Below are 16,013 nucleotides of genomic sequence, written 5' to 3'. Positions count from 1 at the left end.
GAATAATATTGGTACTAATTACTTCCTGGTGAGTTACGCAGCAAGTGGATGATAAAACATCGTAATAACTTGGCTTAATGGTTGATGCCTGCAGATCTCTGGGGTTTGCAATGCATGGTGGGTTGGTTAGTTGCATTGTGTCAATATAGGTTAGCCAGTTACATCTCCAACCTATGTCCTACCTTCAAGCTAACTTATGATCCATCCAGGAAGGCAGAGATGCCACTGAATAGATCTCTGTATGTTAAACTGATGTTGGTCATAATTTCATCACTTAACAAAGTAGGTAGCCACCATCTCAGAATATTTGCTTACAAATTGTCATTATTTGCTTCAGCCCAGCGGTTTGCTTGCATTTGGAGGATTTAGTTTGACAGCCACCTTTATTTTTTAATATTTTGTTCAGCGGGGCTAGTTACAGATATTCCAAGAGACCAATGTTGGTGAAATGATTGCTCCTCTAATATTCAATTCCATATACATCTTTCATTTCTTCACCTTGGCGACCTGCCCAGTGCAAATAGATGGTTATTGTTCCCTAAATAAATTAATCTGGTTCTAAACTGCTCTGCAATTTGATACTTACAAGGGTTCTATGTTTATTTGCTGGCAAAGGCTGCTCTAAAGATATTCAACCTTCTGTGTTTTGGCTTCTGTTACACTCATTACCTTGAAAAGTAATTAAGCAAATATCACACTGCATTCAATACAGGCAGGTTTTTATTTATTTATAAACAGCTCAAAATTTCAAATTCAGGGCATGCAGCTGAAAAATGTCTGCACAGGGTGAGAGATGGTGCTGCCTCCTCACCCATTGTTGCAACTGAGCAGCAAGCAGTAGATAAGCAAAATTGTTCCATTCTTTGCCTTGCCTGCTTATTGAAAGGAGGGGTGCAGTAAATTGGGATGTAGACAGTCACCATGGGATTTGGCTGTGCTCACAATAGGCAGGCACTGAACTGTATATAAAGAACTTAACACATATTTTTCAACCATGAAAATAAAGAGGTAACTGGAGAAAAAGAGCAGGGTGAGCTGAGATAGAGATGTTTGAAAGGTAATTTGTTTGAAAGGAAACATGGGCTTCCAGCAGCCCCACAATAATTAATAAAAATCTTAAAGCTTTCAGCGTTGGGCTGATTCTGATCTTGTAGTGATATTGATAAAATGTTGCCCTATTCAAGTGATCTGAGTCACTGTTTACACGAAACAGGAATTGGGCTTTGCTTGGCTGTTGCACAGAACTGTGTACTGCAAATTGCATCTCTTAAGAACTGCTGGGTACAAAAGGCTGCTATTATCAATGGCTAGCCAGGGGGTGCATAGGGATTTTGTACAGTTGGTACAAATTGGAGTATTATCCATCTACAGAGAAATATACTATATGGAATACCAGATGGGTGAATTTCTGGGTAACTATAGACCATGAGCAAAAACTCACATGTCCCTGAAATAGGTATAAAATGTTACTGTCTGGGGAAGGTGTTTAAAAAGCCATAAGTATTGAAGGAATAATTGGGCTTTACTATCTGGAGAACTCAAAGTTTAGATTTCTGCAAAAATCTAGCAGAAGTTTTAGATTGCAGGTTCTTTTAATGTGTGATGATCAGGCCTCTTTAAAATGTTTAAAAATAAGCTTCAAAATAAACAGGAGGAACTAGAGGTCTTGTGTGGTCACAGGCCATGATCTCATTGCAATCACAGAGACATGGTGGGAGAGCTCACATGACTGGAACGTGGTCATGGATGGCTACAGGCTTTTCAGGAAAGACAGACCATCAAGGTGAGGTGGGGAAGTTGCTCTTTATGTGAGGGAGCAACTGGGAGGTATCGAGCTCTGCCTTGGAGTGGAAGGAGAATAAGTTGAGAATTTGTGGGTAAAAATTAAGGGACAGCCAAATATGGGTGACACTGCTGTGGGCATTTGCCCAGGCCACCTGATGAAGAAGAGGAAGTTGATGAAGCCTTCTACAGACAGCTGGAAGTAGCCTCACAAGCGCAGGCCCTGGTCCTCACGGGGGTCTTGAACCGCCCTGATATTTCCTGGAAAAGCAACACAGCGAGACATGCATGATCCAGAAGGTTCCTGCAGAGCATCAAGGACAACTTTTTGACTCAAGTGATGGAGAAGCCAATGAGACAAGATGTGTCGCTTGACCTTATCCTAACAAACAAGGAAGGGCTGGTTGAGGATGTAAGAGTTGGGGGTACCCTTGACTGCAGTGACCATGAGACGGTTGAGTTTAGGATACTGCGAGGTAGAAGCAGGGCTATGAGTCAGGTTACATCCTTGGACTTCAAGAGGGCCAACTTTGGCCTCTTCAAAGACCTGCTTGGAGGAATCCCATGGGTTAGGGTTCTGAAAGGCAGGGGGGCCAAAGAGAGCTGTTCAATATTCAAGGACCACTTCCTCCGAGCTCAAGATTGGTGCATCCCCAGGAGGAAGAAGTCAGGCAGAGGAGCCAGGAGACCTGCATGGATGAGCAAAGAGCTTCTAGAGAAACTCAGATGGAGGAAGGAGGTTCACAGTATTTGGAAAAAGGGACTGTCCACTTGGGAGGACTATAGGAATGTTGTCAGTGTATGAAGAGATGTGACGAGGAAGGCCAAGGCCCACTTGGAAGTTAATCTGGCAAGGGATGTCAAGGATAACAAGAAGGACTTCTTTAAATACATCATCAGTAAAAGAAAGACTGGGGATGCAGTAGACCCACTGCTGAACAAGGAAGGGGCCCTGGTAACGCAGAATGCAGAGAAGGCGGAGTTACTGAATGCCTTCTTTGCCTTGTTCTTTACTGCTTTTCATCTTTGAAAGGTTGTGGAGGACAGGAGAGGTACTTGAGGACTGGAGGACAGCCAATGTCACTCCAGTCTTCAAAAAGGGCGAGAAGGAGGACGTGAGAAACTATAGGCCAGTCAGCCTCACCTCCATCCCCAGAAAGGTGATGGAACAGTTTGTTCTGGAGGTCATCTTCAGCCTCATAGAGGAAAAGAAGGTTATCAGAAACAGTCAACATGGATTCACCAAGGGAAGATCATGCTTGACCAACCTGATAGCCTTCTATGATGGCATGACTGGTTAGGTCAATTAAGGGAGAGCAGTGGATGTTGTTTACCTCCACTTCAGCAAGGGTTTTGACACTGTCTGCCATAACATCTTCGCAGACAAGCTTAGGAAGTGTGGGTTGGATGAGTGGACAGTGAGGTGGTCAGAGACTTGGCTCAACAACAGAACTCAGAGGGTCGTGATCAATACAGCAGAGTCTGGATGGAGGCCTGCAACTAGTGGTGTTCCCGAGAGGTCTGTGCTGGGTCCAGTCCTATTCAATATATTCATCAATGACTGGACGAAGGGACAGAGTGTACCCTCAGCAAGTTTGCTGATGATACCAAGCTGGGAGGAGTGGCTGATACACCACAAAGCTGTGCTACCATCCAGCGAGACCTGGACAGGCTGGAGAGCTGGGCCAAGGGGAACCTCATGAAATTCAACAAGAGCAAGTGCAAGGTCCTGCCCCTGTGGAGGAACAACCCCATGCACCAGTACAGGCTGTGGGCTGAACTACTGGAAAGCAGCTCTGTTGAGAAGGACCTGGGAGTGCTGATGGACAGAAAGTTGCCCATGAGCCAACAATGTGTCCTTGTGGCCAAGAAGACCAATGGTATCCAGGGATGCATGAAAAGGAGTGTGGCCAGCAGATTGAGAGAGGTTATCTTCCCCCTCTACTCTGCCCTAGTGAGACCACATTTGGATTACTGTGTCCAGTTTTGGGCCCCCCAGTTTAAGAAGGATGTGGAACTGCTTGAGCAAGTCCAGCGGAGAGCTACGAAGAAGATCAGGCGACTGGCGCATCTCCCTTATGAGGAAAGGCTGAGAGGCTTGGGTTTGTTTCACATGGAGAATAGAAGACTAAAGGGGGATCTCATAAATACCTATAAATATCTAAAGGGAGAGCATCAGGATGGTGGGGCTAGCCTCTTTTCAATAGGGCCCAATGACAGGAAAGGGCCAATGGGCACATGTTAGAACACAGGAAGTTCCAGCTAAACATGAGAAGAAACTTCATTCCTGTGAGGGTGACAGAGCAGTGGCACAGGCTGCCCAGGGAGGTTGTGGAGTCTCCTTCCCTGAAGACAGTCAAAATCCACCTGGACGTGTTGCTGTGCCCCCTGCTCTGGGTGTGCCTGCTCCAGCAGGGGGGTTGGATGAGATGGTCTCCAGAGGTCTCTTCCAACACCTGCCATTCTGTGATTCTGTGATTCTCAAAATCAGACACTGCTGTAATTGTTCAGTAGGTTTGAAAATGCAAACGTCTTACTTTCAATAGCCTATACTCCTATCTAGAGACTTTGTCAAGAGAAGAGTATGCTGTCAAGGAAAGACTGCACAGACATACTGGCAAGAACATACATATTAACTGAAGCATCACTAATAGCTCACTGGCCAGCAGAATGTAGAGGACTAGGTGCCCTCAGAGTTCAGATTTTGGCTTTGTTGTCTTTTTGTTCAGTTTCTTATTTTGTCACATTAACCATCCATAAAGTAGGTAGAATATTACTACCTTGCAGCAACTATGTGAAGCTAAATGGGAGCTTCAGAAGTAAAAGGTGCAATAGAAAAATGATATATTAATAATATATATACCCAAGTTTTATTGTTTGCCTTAAGGAAGGCAGCAGGAGGTCCAAGATGTCATGGGCAGTATTCATAACTCATGAATGGATTCGTTCTGTGCTGAAGGTAAGGCACAAACATATAAATGCACAGAAGGGGTATAAAAGAGCTAGTAGTGGCCCTGATCCTATTTCCATTCCCATGTAAATGCCCTGTTTGATAGGACCTGGGCAAAGGGAGTTGTAAATATGTTTAAATAGATATATGCATGTGTGTGGTGTGTGTAAAAATATAGATAGACAGCTAGATATACTTATCTTGTTGGTATGGCTGAAGTGAAGGAGAGGAACAATGCAAGATCATGCCTGCATAGAGAAGGGTATTAGTTATTACTCTTGATTATTTCAGCACAGTAACTTGATGTTGATCTACTAACTCCTGTTCGGTGGATCAGAGCTGCTGTGATGTCTGATTTTACTTGCAGCTACTTCTAACAAAGTGATACTCTTCAACTCATGTAGATGACCTTCACAACAGTCAAGTAACACTAACCATTATTAAGTAAGTGCAAAAGGAGGTAAAATTTCCTCTGTTCTCTTTCTTGTGCTTCTTGTCCTGCCTGTTGCCAGTACCTTCTATGTGTGTATGCATGTGGTACTTCAGCTGAGTGAGACTGAGACCAAAAGTGTATATGTACAGAATAACTTATTCTGCACTTTAAAAATATACAAAGTGTGATATAGGCTCCTGTAGCTCTTTATGAACTGGTATTGGATAGCCTGATAGAAAATAGTAATAGGGATGTTAACTTACAATGCAAATATGTAATTTATTTCTTTTGAAGCTGCAAAAGTCCCTCAAGTATAATGGGATTTATATTATATTTTTATGTATGGCATAGCATTTTCCTTAGGTCTTGGTGCTACAGCTGGAAAAAGAAAAGCTAATGAAAAGACTGGCATTTTTTATTATTATTTGCCAGAAAGCAATAATAGTCTGAAGAACCCACTGCTAGATTTCAGGCTGCTAAATTCAGTGGAAAATGGGATACTGCATAAGAAAGCATACAAATTTCCCAGTACAGAAAAAAAAAAAAAATTCCTGATTTCATTCTTTGTCTATTTAGTGTATGCAGAGCACCCTGAATACTCTTCTGCTTCTCCCACCTGTCTTCGATTTTTCCCATATTTGTCTGAAGTGATTATCTGCAAGTAGAAAAGAAGAATGTATTAAAGTATAGAAGAGGTACATTTATTTATTTTTGGGGGGATAGGATTTAATTAGTGTCTGTTTTCAGAAGAACTTGATACTCGCAGATGTATTTTCAAAGCAGTCAAACTCTCATTTGTGTTAAACTTTGGAAATTCTAAGTACCTAATTTGGAGTTTAAATGGAAATTGAACGCCTTAAAAAAAATGTACACTGAAAGCAAGCAATTATCTGGTGGCAAATATTACAGTGATTAATACAATATATAGCCATTAGGTCCTGGCCGTGGGTCATTTAGAGAAAGAGTTTCAGATATGACCATAGGATTTAGAAGCCCACATCCTATTAAAAGTAATTTTGCATTTGGCTTCCAAAGTAGTTTTGAAAAACCTCCTTCCAAAGGTTTAATTGACAAGAGTATGATGAAAAGTTAAAAAGCAACAAAACCAGTGTTATAATTATCCCTGTTTCTGTGGCTGACAGTCTCAAAAGACAATTTAAGGAACCCAAAGTTTAACAGCTTTTTTGGCCAGCCACTGTGACAAATTACAGGGTGCTGCTGTCATTGAAAAGAAGGGGTGGGGGAGCACTTTGTCCAAGAACGATGGTACTGGCAGCAACTAGACCAACAATTGTGGAATTCCAGCATTTGGTGGCTACTCTGTTGAAAGTCTCCAGGGAGCACTGAATTCTGAATTTCATCCTTAGAGGATTCCTTGTCACCTGCCTTGTGGCACAGTTTTGCATGGTTTTCCAGGGCTGTTTAATACAGCAATTTGTATTGACAATGCAACCTTCAGTTTCTGTCATTCATCCAAGATCTTCCACAACATCAACACAAACTGAAAAATATCCCCTATATCGTCCATCCCCCTACTCAGGGTAATGCAGTGTAATTCCTTCAATTGACTTTTAAATTAGGATCCAGTTGCCCAAATCATCAACTCCTTTTGCCAGTTTAGATGCTTGAGGGTAACTTGTCTTCTTTCTAGTTGCTGCTCTAGAAGTGCATCCTCCGAGTCTTACATCATCTGCCAGCCCTGTGCAGATATGTTAGATAGTTTCGGGTACTTCCTGAGGCAATAGGAGCCTATATTGAGTCAACTGCATTGAACTCTTTTTGGGCAAAGAGAATGTGCCATTGTAGCAGCTTCTGTTACGATGTAACAAGGATATAGTGGTGCTTCCATGGTGTTTCACCCACTGACAAATGGCTGAGATTGAGGAAGCTGTGATTCAGTTGTAGGCCAACACCATGCTATTGGGCTAAGAAGAGAGAAGTTCCCTCACTCCTAAAAGCACGGAGACAACAGTTTTCTGGTTTGCTTATGACGGCTGCATACAGAATCTGCTTATAATGTTAAATAACACCCTATGTTTGAATAACCTTTTATGTGGGACTTGATATTTCCGGGTATCAGTGGCATGGCATCAATTTTAGTTCAAAGAATGAAATAGTAGCTGCTGTCTAACAAATCTTTTTGTCACTTACCCTCTCTTCATAGCCTGATGCCTGGGCTCCTGTGACCTCTCACAGCCATCACAGTTACATTCCCTAATAGACTTAGTAGCTGTTACACATGAAGAATGATATTGCTCTAAATTCCCTACTTAAAATCCAATGCCATATTTTCTTTTGAAAAAAGTCCTTCCAAACTTTCTATGCAGTGTAACTGGTAAAGTAAAATAGTCTGATATTATGCAAAAGGAAGGGAGGTAATAATTTTTAAAAGAAGATTTGTAAAAGTCTGTCATATGTGTTGTCTCATTTTCATTTGCTATGAAACTCTTTGGTTCTGTAAATTATAGCAGATGTTAAGTGAGTTTGTGTTTCTCTGGAATGTTAATATGACTGTTCTGCATGCAGAAAGAACAATTTTTGGAAGAAAAATCAATATAGCATTCCAATGTGTTAGATAAAAAAAAAAAACACAAAAAAACCAAACTACTGTGCTCAGTGTTTATAGTATAGGAAGTGGAGCAGCCCAGGAAGGTGACATTTGTCATTAAAACTTGCAAAGTGAGCGGGATGTCTGAATGCTGTTTCAAAGTTAAGACTTTTACTCTCTAAATGTGACAAGAGGCCTGGAAAGGGACAACACTTGATGCAACTGATATAGGAAAAGGAGGGTGAAATGTGGGACACTAGCACTTAGGTTTTTCATGGAATCCATCTGCATTTTATGCACCCTTTCCTGAAAATTTATTGTGGAAAAAGCATTAATTAAGTGTGTATTTTTTCAGCAAAACATGAAAAACTAAAGCTGACTTCAGTAAGAGATTTGGAATACCTAAAGGATGTTAAAATGAATTCATTAAATGTCTTAACATTTGTCACCTTTTTGAATACCTTCCTTTTAACTTTTATCTTTGCAACACTTTTCCTTCTCTTCTAAAACCATACTAAAAGCAGACTCATGTCCAACAGTGTCAAAGAATATTCTTATTTTTCTGTTTGTTTTCTCTCTTTTAATGATTGTCGCCTTGTTCTAGAATGAAAGCTTTTGGATCTGACTCTTCATACTTTTACTGTTTATGTTCAGAGAGATTAGTGCAAAGGCAGTCTCAGTCCTGAAGTAATATGAATTACAATGACTTGCCTGATGTACTCATGATACAACATCCTTGCTAGAAAAAATGAGAAACATTCTATGTAGGTCAATTGCTCAGTTGCAAACTGAGCTAGAAAGAACAATGTATGGAAAAATTCAGCATAACTATTAGTATCACTTACCTACATAAGTGAATAGTTATATTCCATTTAAGCAGTCTTCCTCATAAATAGATGGGGTAAAAAACAATTGTGGAGGCAAGAAAGTTAAGGCAACTTTATGAAGTATAGGAAGAATCTACAATACCTTACAGATCTCACTCCATTCTCCTCGACCACTTGCATTGACAGCACGGACTTTAAAAAGATATTCTGTATTTGGATCCAGATTCTGTATCTCAAGGTTCTGCTGCTGTATTTTGCTTAGCTGGCCAGCTAGTTGTGTCTGGACAATGTTATCAGGACCAATACTGGCAACTTCATAAAACTCTACCTCAAAGAAATCCACCTCTTCTGTGGGACAAGTCCAGTAAATCTGTGAAGAGAAAAAAATATGTAGTACACAATTAAGTACTCTTTATTTTTGCTCATTTTCACTTTTGCTTTTCTGGAAGGCCCCTGTTTGGAAGATTTTAATTTTGCAATGCCAGTGGAGCTGAAATTCCAACCATAGCATGAAATATGTGCGGAAGATATGCAGCTTGCAGTCTTAACTGGAAAATGCTAAGCTTCCTCCTGGGAATTTTGTAGGACCCTCTTCTAACACACTAGAAGTAATGCAGGCTGACAGCAGTCAGCACTTTGCAATATGGACTTGGGATCTTATGCAACTGGCATCCTGATCTTTTTAGCATCTATGAAAGGTATAGTGAGGAAAGTCACACGGATATGATGTCATCACATTGAAGGCCACAGCCATGATCAAATTATTTGATCTGACATACAGATATTTAAATAAAAAAATGGTACATCTGTTTGTTTCTGCATTGCACCTTTCCAGGTAACATATTTCTATCACATATATAATAATACAACAAACTTACTGACTACAGTAGGAATGGGATACAATTCAATTTATGCTTCAGTTTATCTCAAAAATGCAAGTTTGAAATGCATTTTCTCCTACAAATAAAGTATTTGAACTAATATTTTAGTCTTATTTACGCAAACTCGTAGGGTTTCAGACTCTCCAAAAGCCTGGAAATATAATCGTGTCTTGTATATATTTAGAAATTTTTAATGTCTTACTTTGGCAGACCTTGGGTAAACAAAATTCTGGTATATAACAACAGGTCCTGGCACTGGGACTGATTCATTTTCTATAGGTTCTGGACTTGAAAAGTTAAAAGTCTGATATTTTCTTTCTTTTCTTGGAGTTTCATAAGCTGTATCCTGGGATGCACACACTTCATTACTCTGTGTAGGATAATGGGGAGGTGTAGACTTTGGTCTTCTGACAGTGTCTTTAGACAGCACACCTAAATCAAACGTGGAATTTAAAGATGAGCTTCGGAACAATGTTGCTTGCTTGGATTTTTGAGTGCTTGAAACATGCCTTGGAACCATTATCTCTGGATTAAAACAATAAGGGTATTTTTCTGCTTTACTTTCTGACTGCTTTATTCTGCTAAGGGATGGGATGAGTCCCTGTAAAACGGAGAAATATTCATCAAAGTTGAGTTGAAGTTTTCTTAAGGGATCTTCTCTTAGACATGGACTGGGTTGGAAAATGGAAGGAACTGCATTTTCTATTTCTTTCACTAAGCAGTGTGCAGATTGCAGAAACACAGCTTGGCTTTCCTCCTTAAGAGCTTCTTTAGAGTATTGAATGAGGCCATCCATATATGATAGCTGACTGGACGTATAGTTTATGTATTCTGAAATTTCTTTCTGTTTTTTAAGTTCAATGTTTTCAAGCAACTCTATCATCTCCTTTTCTTGTTCATGAAGAAACATATGTAATTTTAAGAATCCATTTCTCATCTCCTTCCTTTTGGTGTCCTTATAGGTCTTGAAATTATTTTTTAACAGGATAACTTCCATTAGATCATTATCAACACCTTGGCGGACTGTGAAAGAGAATAAATATCAGGTCAGGAGTTCCAAATTCATATTAAATTGTAGCGGATACAAGATACAGAATGATAGACTTCAGCTTAAAAAAATTTTAGGCTTGGTAGAACATGGGACAAGAATAAGGATTCTGGTATTTTTCTCTCATCTCTGCTGCTGGTAATCCCCAAGAGAAGTTGTTTGGGTTAAAATGTTCACATTTGGGTGTATAAAATTCAGCAGTTAATTGCTACTTTATTATTATTTCCTCACTTACTCAAATTTATCTCCCCCAAAACGGGCATGGTAATTTTTACTTCATTACATGGGAAATCCTGAAGCTTAATTTATTGTAGCTCTATATTATCTTTGAAAATTCACTATGCCAGTATGAAGTTAGAATAATGGCAGCAAATGCACTTGCATAGTCCACATTATGTCTGAGGCTGACGATACATTCCTCTGATGGTCATTATGTGAATGTATGATTAACTCTTCTGACACTAAAAATTGTGAACTGTGAAGGAACAGAATCAAAAATACCAAAGGCTGATAGTAAATTCCAGTGGCATTCAGCTAACATCAGGAAACAATGACACCTTGCAAAATCCTGCACAAATATTCTGTGTCACTTATTTTCTCAAATTTAAGACTGTTTCAAAATTGAGAATTTAATTCTTCCAGCTGTTTCTAATTGTGCATAGTTTGCCTTTCTGTATGTTATTTTCCATGCAACCTCATTATGTCCCCAATATTTATTAAGTTATATGCAAAGATCAAAATTAAAAGAAATTAATAAATCCTAGTCTGTGTTCAGCCCCTTAGCTGCTATGGATCAAGTCTTAGTTAAAAGGAGTGGCACTGCTGCTTTACCTCAGAAAAAACGTGACTGCTTTGCCTCATAGTCAGCATGGGCATAAGCATAAAACTAACTGAAGAGGAACAATTCATAACTTGCCTGCAGGGGAAGAAGCAGTTCCTCTTCAAGCATATATTTCTGATTAAAAAATATTCATCATTTTATTCTGCAGATATAACTGATGTTTATCCTTTGCTGGGTCCCTCAGTATGAAATGAAGATTACCTTCCCTAGATGCTCATTTCTGTTCCCATTCCACATACAGATCCTTCATTCTCTAATAGTTGAGCTTGGCTCACAATGCCACAACTACCGGCTTGTTCCTTTTGTGTTTCTACAGGGGGAACACACCACCTTTCTGACTCTAGTGTTGTGCAGAGAATTAATGTATCTTGTCAACCATATGTTCAAGTTTCTTTCCTGAGGTAAAGGAGGAGCAGCAGAAATACAAACCTTTTCTAAATTTTGCAATTGTATCGAAGAGGGAAGCAGCCTCTCTTGAACATGCGACTGACAAGGGAATAGTCTCATGATCATTGTGCAGTGAGTTTTTGCAGAACCCACAGATCAGTTCGTGGTCGTCCAGACAGTATTCAGACAGGTTTGAGTTGCGGTGCAGTAAGCAGTGCCACTGTTCACAATCTTCTTGATGTGCTTTGGTGAAAATGTGGTCTTGAGTACCATTCTCACGATGATTTAAATGCAGACATTCATTACAATAATTAATTCCGCATGTTCTACATCTTTTGGTTGCCACTTTTCTTCTCTCCCTGCAAGTTTCACAGTAGACTGGTCTTTCACTATGGTCAAATCTCCACCTTAGAAACCCATGTCTGCGCATGTATTTCTTGGCTAGTTTTGCTCTGAGGTAATTCTTCCTCAGCTGAATTTTTTCTGTGTAGGGGAGGCAATGAGCTTTGCCACACACTGGGCATACGATCATATAAAAGTCTTCAGTTACTTCAGCTTTGGTCTTGCTTTTAGTTATACACTTCTCACAAAGGCAGTGATTGCATGGCAGCATAAATGGTTGGAGAAACAATTGCTTGCACAATGGACAGGCAAGCTGGTCACGGAAAGCGTGGCTGGAGATGTTCCTTTCTGGTGTCATGACAGATGCATTATACCAAGTTTTAAATCTTGACGTGACATCTTTTGACCTAAATAAAATTGGAAAAAGAAAAATACAACCCCAGGAAATAAAAAAAAGAAAATCTAAATATTGCCGTACCAGCTAAGAGACAAAACTATAGCATAAGTACTTCTGCTTTAAATGCCAACCATCCTTTTATTCTGACTGGGTATTTTATTTAAACAATTGGGTATCACTATCAAGAATCCTTTTTTTTTTTCCTTTCCATAATTATTTCACTATATGTTGAATACTATTGCCTACAACAACAATGAAGCGAGATCTGTCTTGTAGGTCTGCATGAATTTGTTGAGTTATTGCTGGTGGCCAAATGAAAAGAAGCATACAGTTTGGTTTAATGGGAAAACATAATCCAGGAGTGCAGCACAGACTGGGATCCACCTGGCTGGGGAGCAGCTCTGTGGAAAGGGACCTGGGGGTCCTGGTGGGCAGGAAGCTCAACATGAGCGAACAGTGGCTGCTGCGGCCAAAAAGGCCGACAGGATGCCGGGTTGCATCAAAAAGGGCATCACCAGCAGAGAGAAAGAAGTCATTAACCCGCTCTACTCAGCGCTTGTCAGGCCACACCTGGAGTACTGTGTACGATTCTGGTCCCTGCTTTACAGAAAGGATGTGGACAGGCTGGCAGGGGTCCAGAGAGGGGCCACCAAGATATCAAAGGACTGGGAAGCCTGCCATATGAGGATAGGCTGGGAGAACTGGGTTTGTTCAGCCTTGAGAAGAGGAGGCTTAGAGGGGATCTCATCACCATGTACCAGTACTTAAGGGGTAGCTACAAAGAAGACGGAGACTCCCTTTTTACAAGGAGTCACATGGAGAGGACAAGGGGGAGTGGACACAAGTTGCTCTTGGGGAGATTCCAATTGGACACGAGAGGGAAATTTTTCACAGTGAGGCCAGTCACCCATTGGAATAATCTCCCCAGGGCAGTGGTTGACTCGGCCACATTGGACACCTTCAAGAGTCGTCTGGACAGGGTGCTGGGCCATCTTGTCTAGATTGTGCTCTTCCTAGAAAGGTTAGACTAGATGATCCCTGAGGTCCCTTCCAACCTGGCATTCTGTGATTCTGTGAAATGCTTTCTTTTACAACAACTTTGGTAATATTTTTAGAATATTTTCTTTTTAATGAAAACGTAAGACAATAAATGTCAAAATGTTTTTCTTTTGCATTTTTCAAGATGGAATATTTCCTCAAGAAAGTAGCACAACTAAGTGTTTCACCATTTCCAAAAAAAAGTATTGAAGACATTTCTGCTTAACATAATAACACACATTTACATATAACCATCCTAATTTTTATTCATTTAAGAAATCACTCACCTCTGAATTATTTCTGATTTCTAGAATTAATTTATTCTTGGCTTTAGTAGAAGCCTTATTATAATTGATTCTTTATATTAATTGCAAAGACTCAAATGGGGATTTTTTTATTATTATTATTTTATTCCAGAAGAGGACTGATTTTCAGGATATGCCAATCCTCTTTAAATCTCGATAGTCTTAACTGCCTCTTAGCCTGTGGACTTTATCCTTTTAAAAACACAATATTAATTTTATAATGCCTCCTTGAATATTTTCCATAGCTTTGACATGAGCATCATTATGCAAGATGAACACCTGGTTCTAGGGTTCTATAGTCTGGCCCTCTGCTGTCTTCTCTTTAGCATCAATATTGTTATTGCTTTCCTTTCCACCTTCTGTCCCCAAATGTTCAGCTATGCTACCTGCTTTTTCTGTCATGTTAAACAACAGTAAAAAAACCTAATAAACTAAAGAGAATAGAATCTTCTGTTGCTATGAGGATTCCTTCTGGTCTTCAAAGTTTGCCTAGGTAGGAATTTACTGTGCATTTCCAGAGGTCCTGTCAATTCCTCTTGGACTGGTACTATTCTAGTCTGGAGTTCTGGTAACTTATTTTCTGCCCTTCCCTCCCCCCCTTTTTTTTGGTGAGTGCTCTTTGGTGTAGCATTTCTATAGGTAATAATCAGCCCCTTCTCTTCTGGTTTCCAGTTTTATCTCCTAAGACTGTTCTTATGCCTTCTGTCCAGCCCCTGTGTGGCATTTCTTGAGTCTTTATAATTATTTGGCTCCTTTTTATTTTAATCTGGATATAACTGCTTCCTTCCACTTCCAGTTAACAGCAGTTTTTCTGCTCTTTATTTTACTCCGGTTTTCCCTGTATCCTTGCCTGCAACCTCCTTGCTACAAACACATTCCTGTTTTCCCCCTTGTTTTAAGGTCCTCTGTATGTCTGTCTTCTTGTCACCACATAGGTTTTTACACTGTGAGAATATATAAGCATATATATTAGTCATTCATGGATTTTGTCTGGAAGTTGTGTGGTCCTAATTAAAAGTACAGTGATGTTCTGGAGCAGTCTTTGCCCCAGTCAGATTAATAAGCATAAGATTTCACTAATATCAGGATAAAACTACTTTTTCTGTTTCTCAGAAGAATGATACCTTGTGGTTATTCAAAATAACTCCAACATGCCAAAAGATCATATGTTTCTAAATACAACACATCCATTAAGATATCATGTAAATTAGAAAAAAAAAAAACAACCAAGAAATTTTAAGAGTCCTTAACTCCACTTACTGAACAGTTCCTGGTATTCTTGAGTGATGTGGTTCATTGACAGAGCTTTGGCAGCACTTGCTTTCATAATACTGACATGCTGAATTCTCTCCACCACAGCAGCAGTATTTGCACTCTGGATCATTTGAACAAGAGCAGCAGCACCACCAGCAACTTGCGTGCTCTGCACATGAGCAGTGGCAACACTGGCAAGGTTTGTCTTCTTCATACGGACATGGGAGACAGCTGCAGTTCTGCTCACTGGTAAACAAGAAGCGCCAACACAAGCAGCATTTTTCCTTTCTGCTGTGGCAAGTCAGGTAACAGCAGTTTGAGCAGCATGTCCGGATCAAAGAGGGACACCCATTTTCATCCATCCCTCTGTCAGATACTTGGAAGAAAATTCATTGATCATTTCAGCTGCTCTGCACACTACGGCAACTGAGCTCCAAAAAGGCTCTGTTGGGTAGCTCTGTGCTGTGGCAACGCACTTCATTCTAATTGGAAAGTGATGTCACAGTGAAATATGCAAATAAGGACACAGGCAGAATTTTATGCATAGGTACCTGCTATAGTGATTACATCATCTATACATCACAATAACTCTAATTGTTCTTCCTGAATTCCTTTAAAGAATTTACCTCGCTCTTCATTAATTGCATAGGGAGTTTATACACTTGGATTAAACCCTAAGGCCACTATCTTGTTCAGACCACACACTTCATAGGCATTTTGTTGGCTCAGCTGGGTGCTGTAAGCAAACCACCTGAATCAGGCCCTACCCAGTGACAGTGAGAGGTTTTTCATCAGGTGTTTATAAGATTTTAAGTATAACTAGCACACATGAAAGAACCTTACATTTGAGATGCATCTTTAAGTATATCCTTGTAACTGTCTTAATTATTTTAATCCCTTGTCTGCCACTGTTTATACTTTTGAACAATGTTTGGCATTCATTCCCCCAAGGCTTGAAGAAATAACTAGACTTGGGTCAT

The 16,013-nt window shown here is 40.0% G+C and overlaps 1 protein-coding gene across 1 annotated transcript; it reads right to left on the bottom strand.

Annotated features, from left to right (window-relative positions):
• Nucleotides 1-1,990: 1,990 nt before the first annotated feature.
• TRIM42 (tripartite motif containing 42) lies at nucleotides 1,991-15,426 on the bottom strand. The gene is given in 7 exon segments (XM_064455876.1): nucleotides 1,991-2,043; nucleotides 5,765-5,789; nucleotides 5,791-5,820; nucleotides 8,683-8,910; nucleotides 9,624-10,444; nucleotides 11,740-12,446; nucleotides 15,040-15,426. Coding segments are annotated over 7 exon segments (2,220 nt in total). The 5' UTR covers nucleotides 15,396-15,426.
• Nucleotides 15,427-16,013: the final 587 nt, after the last annotated feature.

This window comes from Phalacrocorax carbo, chromosome 7 (genome assembly GCF_963921805.1).
Source record: "Phalacrocorax carbo chromosome 7, bPhaCar2.1, whole genome shotgun sequence".
Lineage (NCBI taxonomy): Eukaryota > Metazoa > Chordata > Aves > Suliformes > Phalacrocoracidae > Phalacrocorax > Phalacrocorax carbo.
Note: the sequence above shows the minus strand (reverse complement) of the source record. Positions and strands in the feature narration are given on the sequence as shown.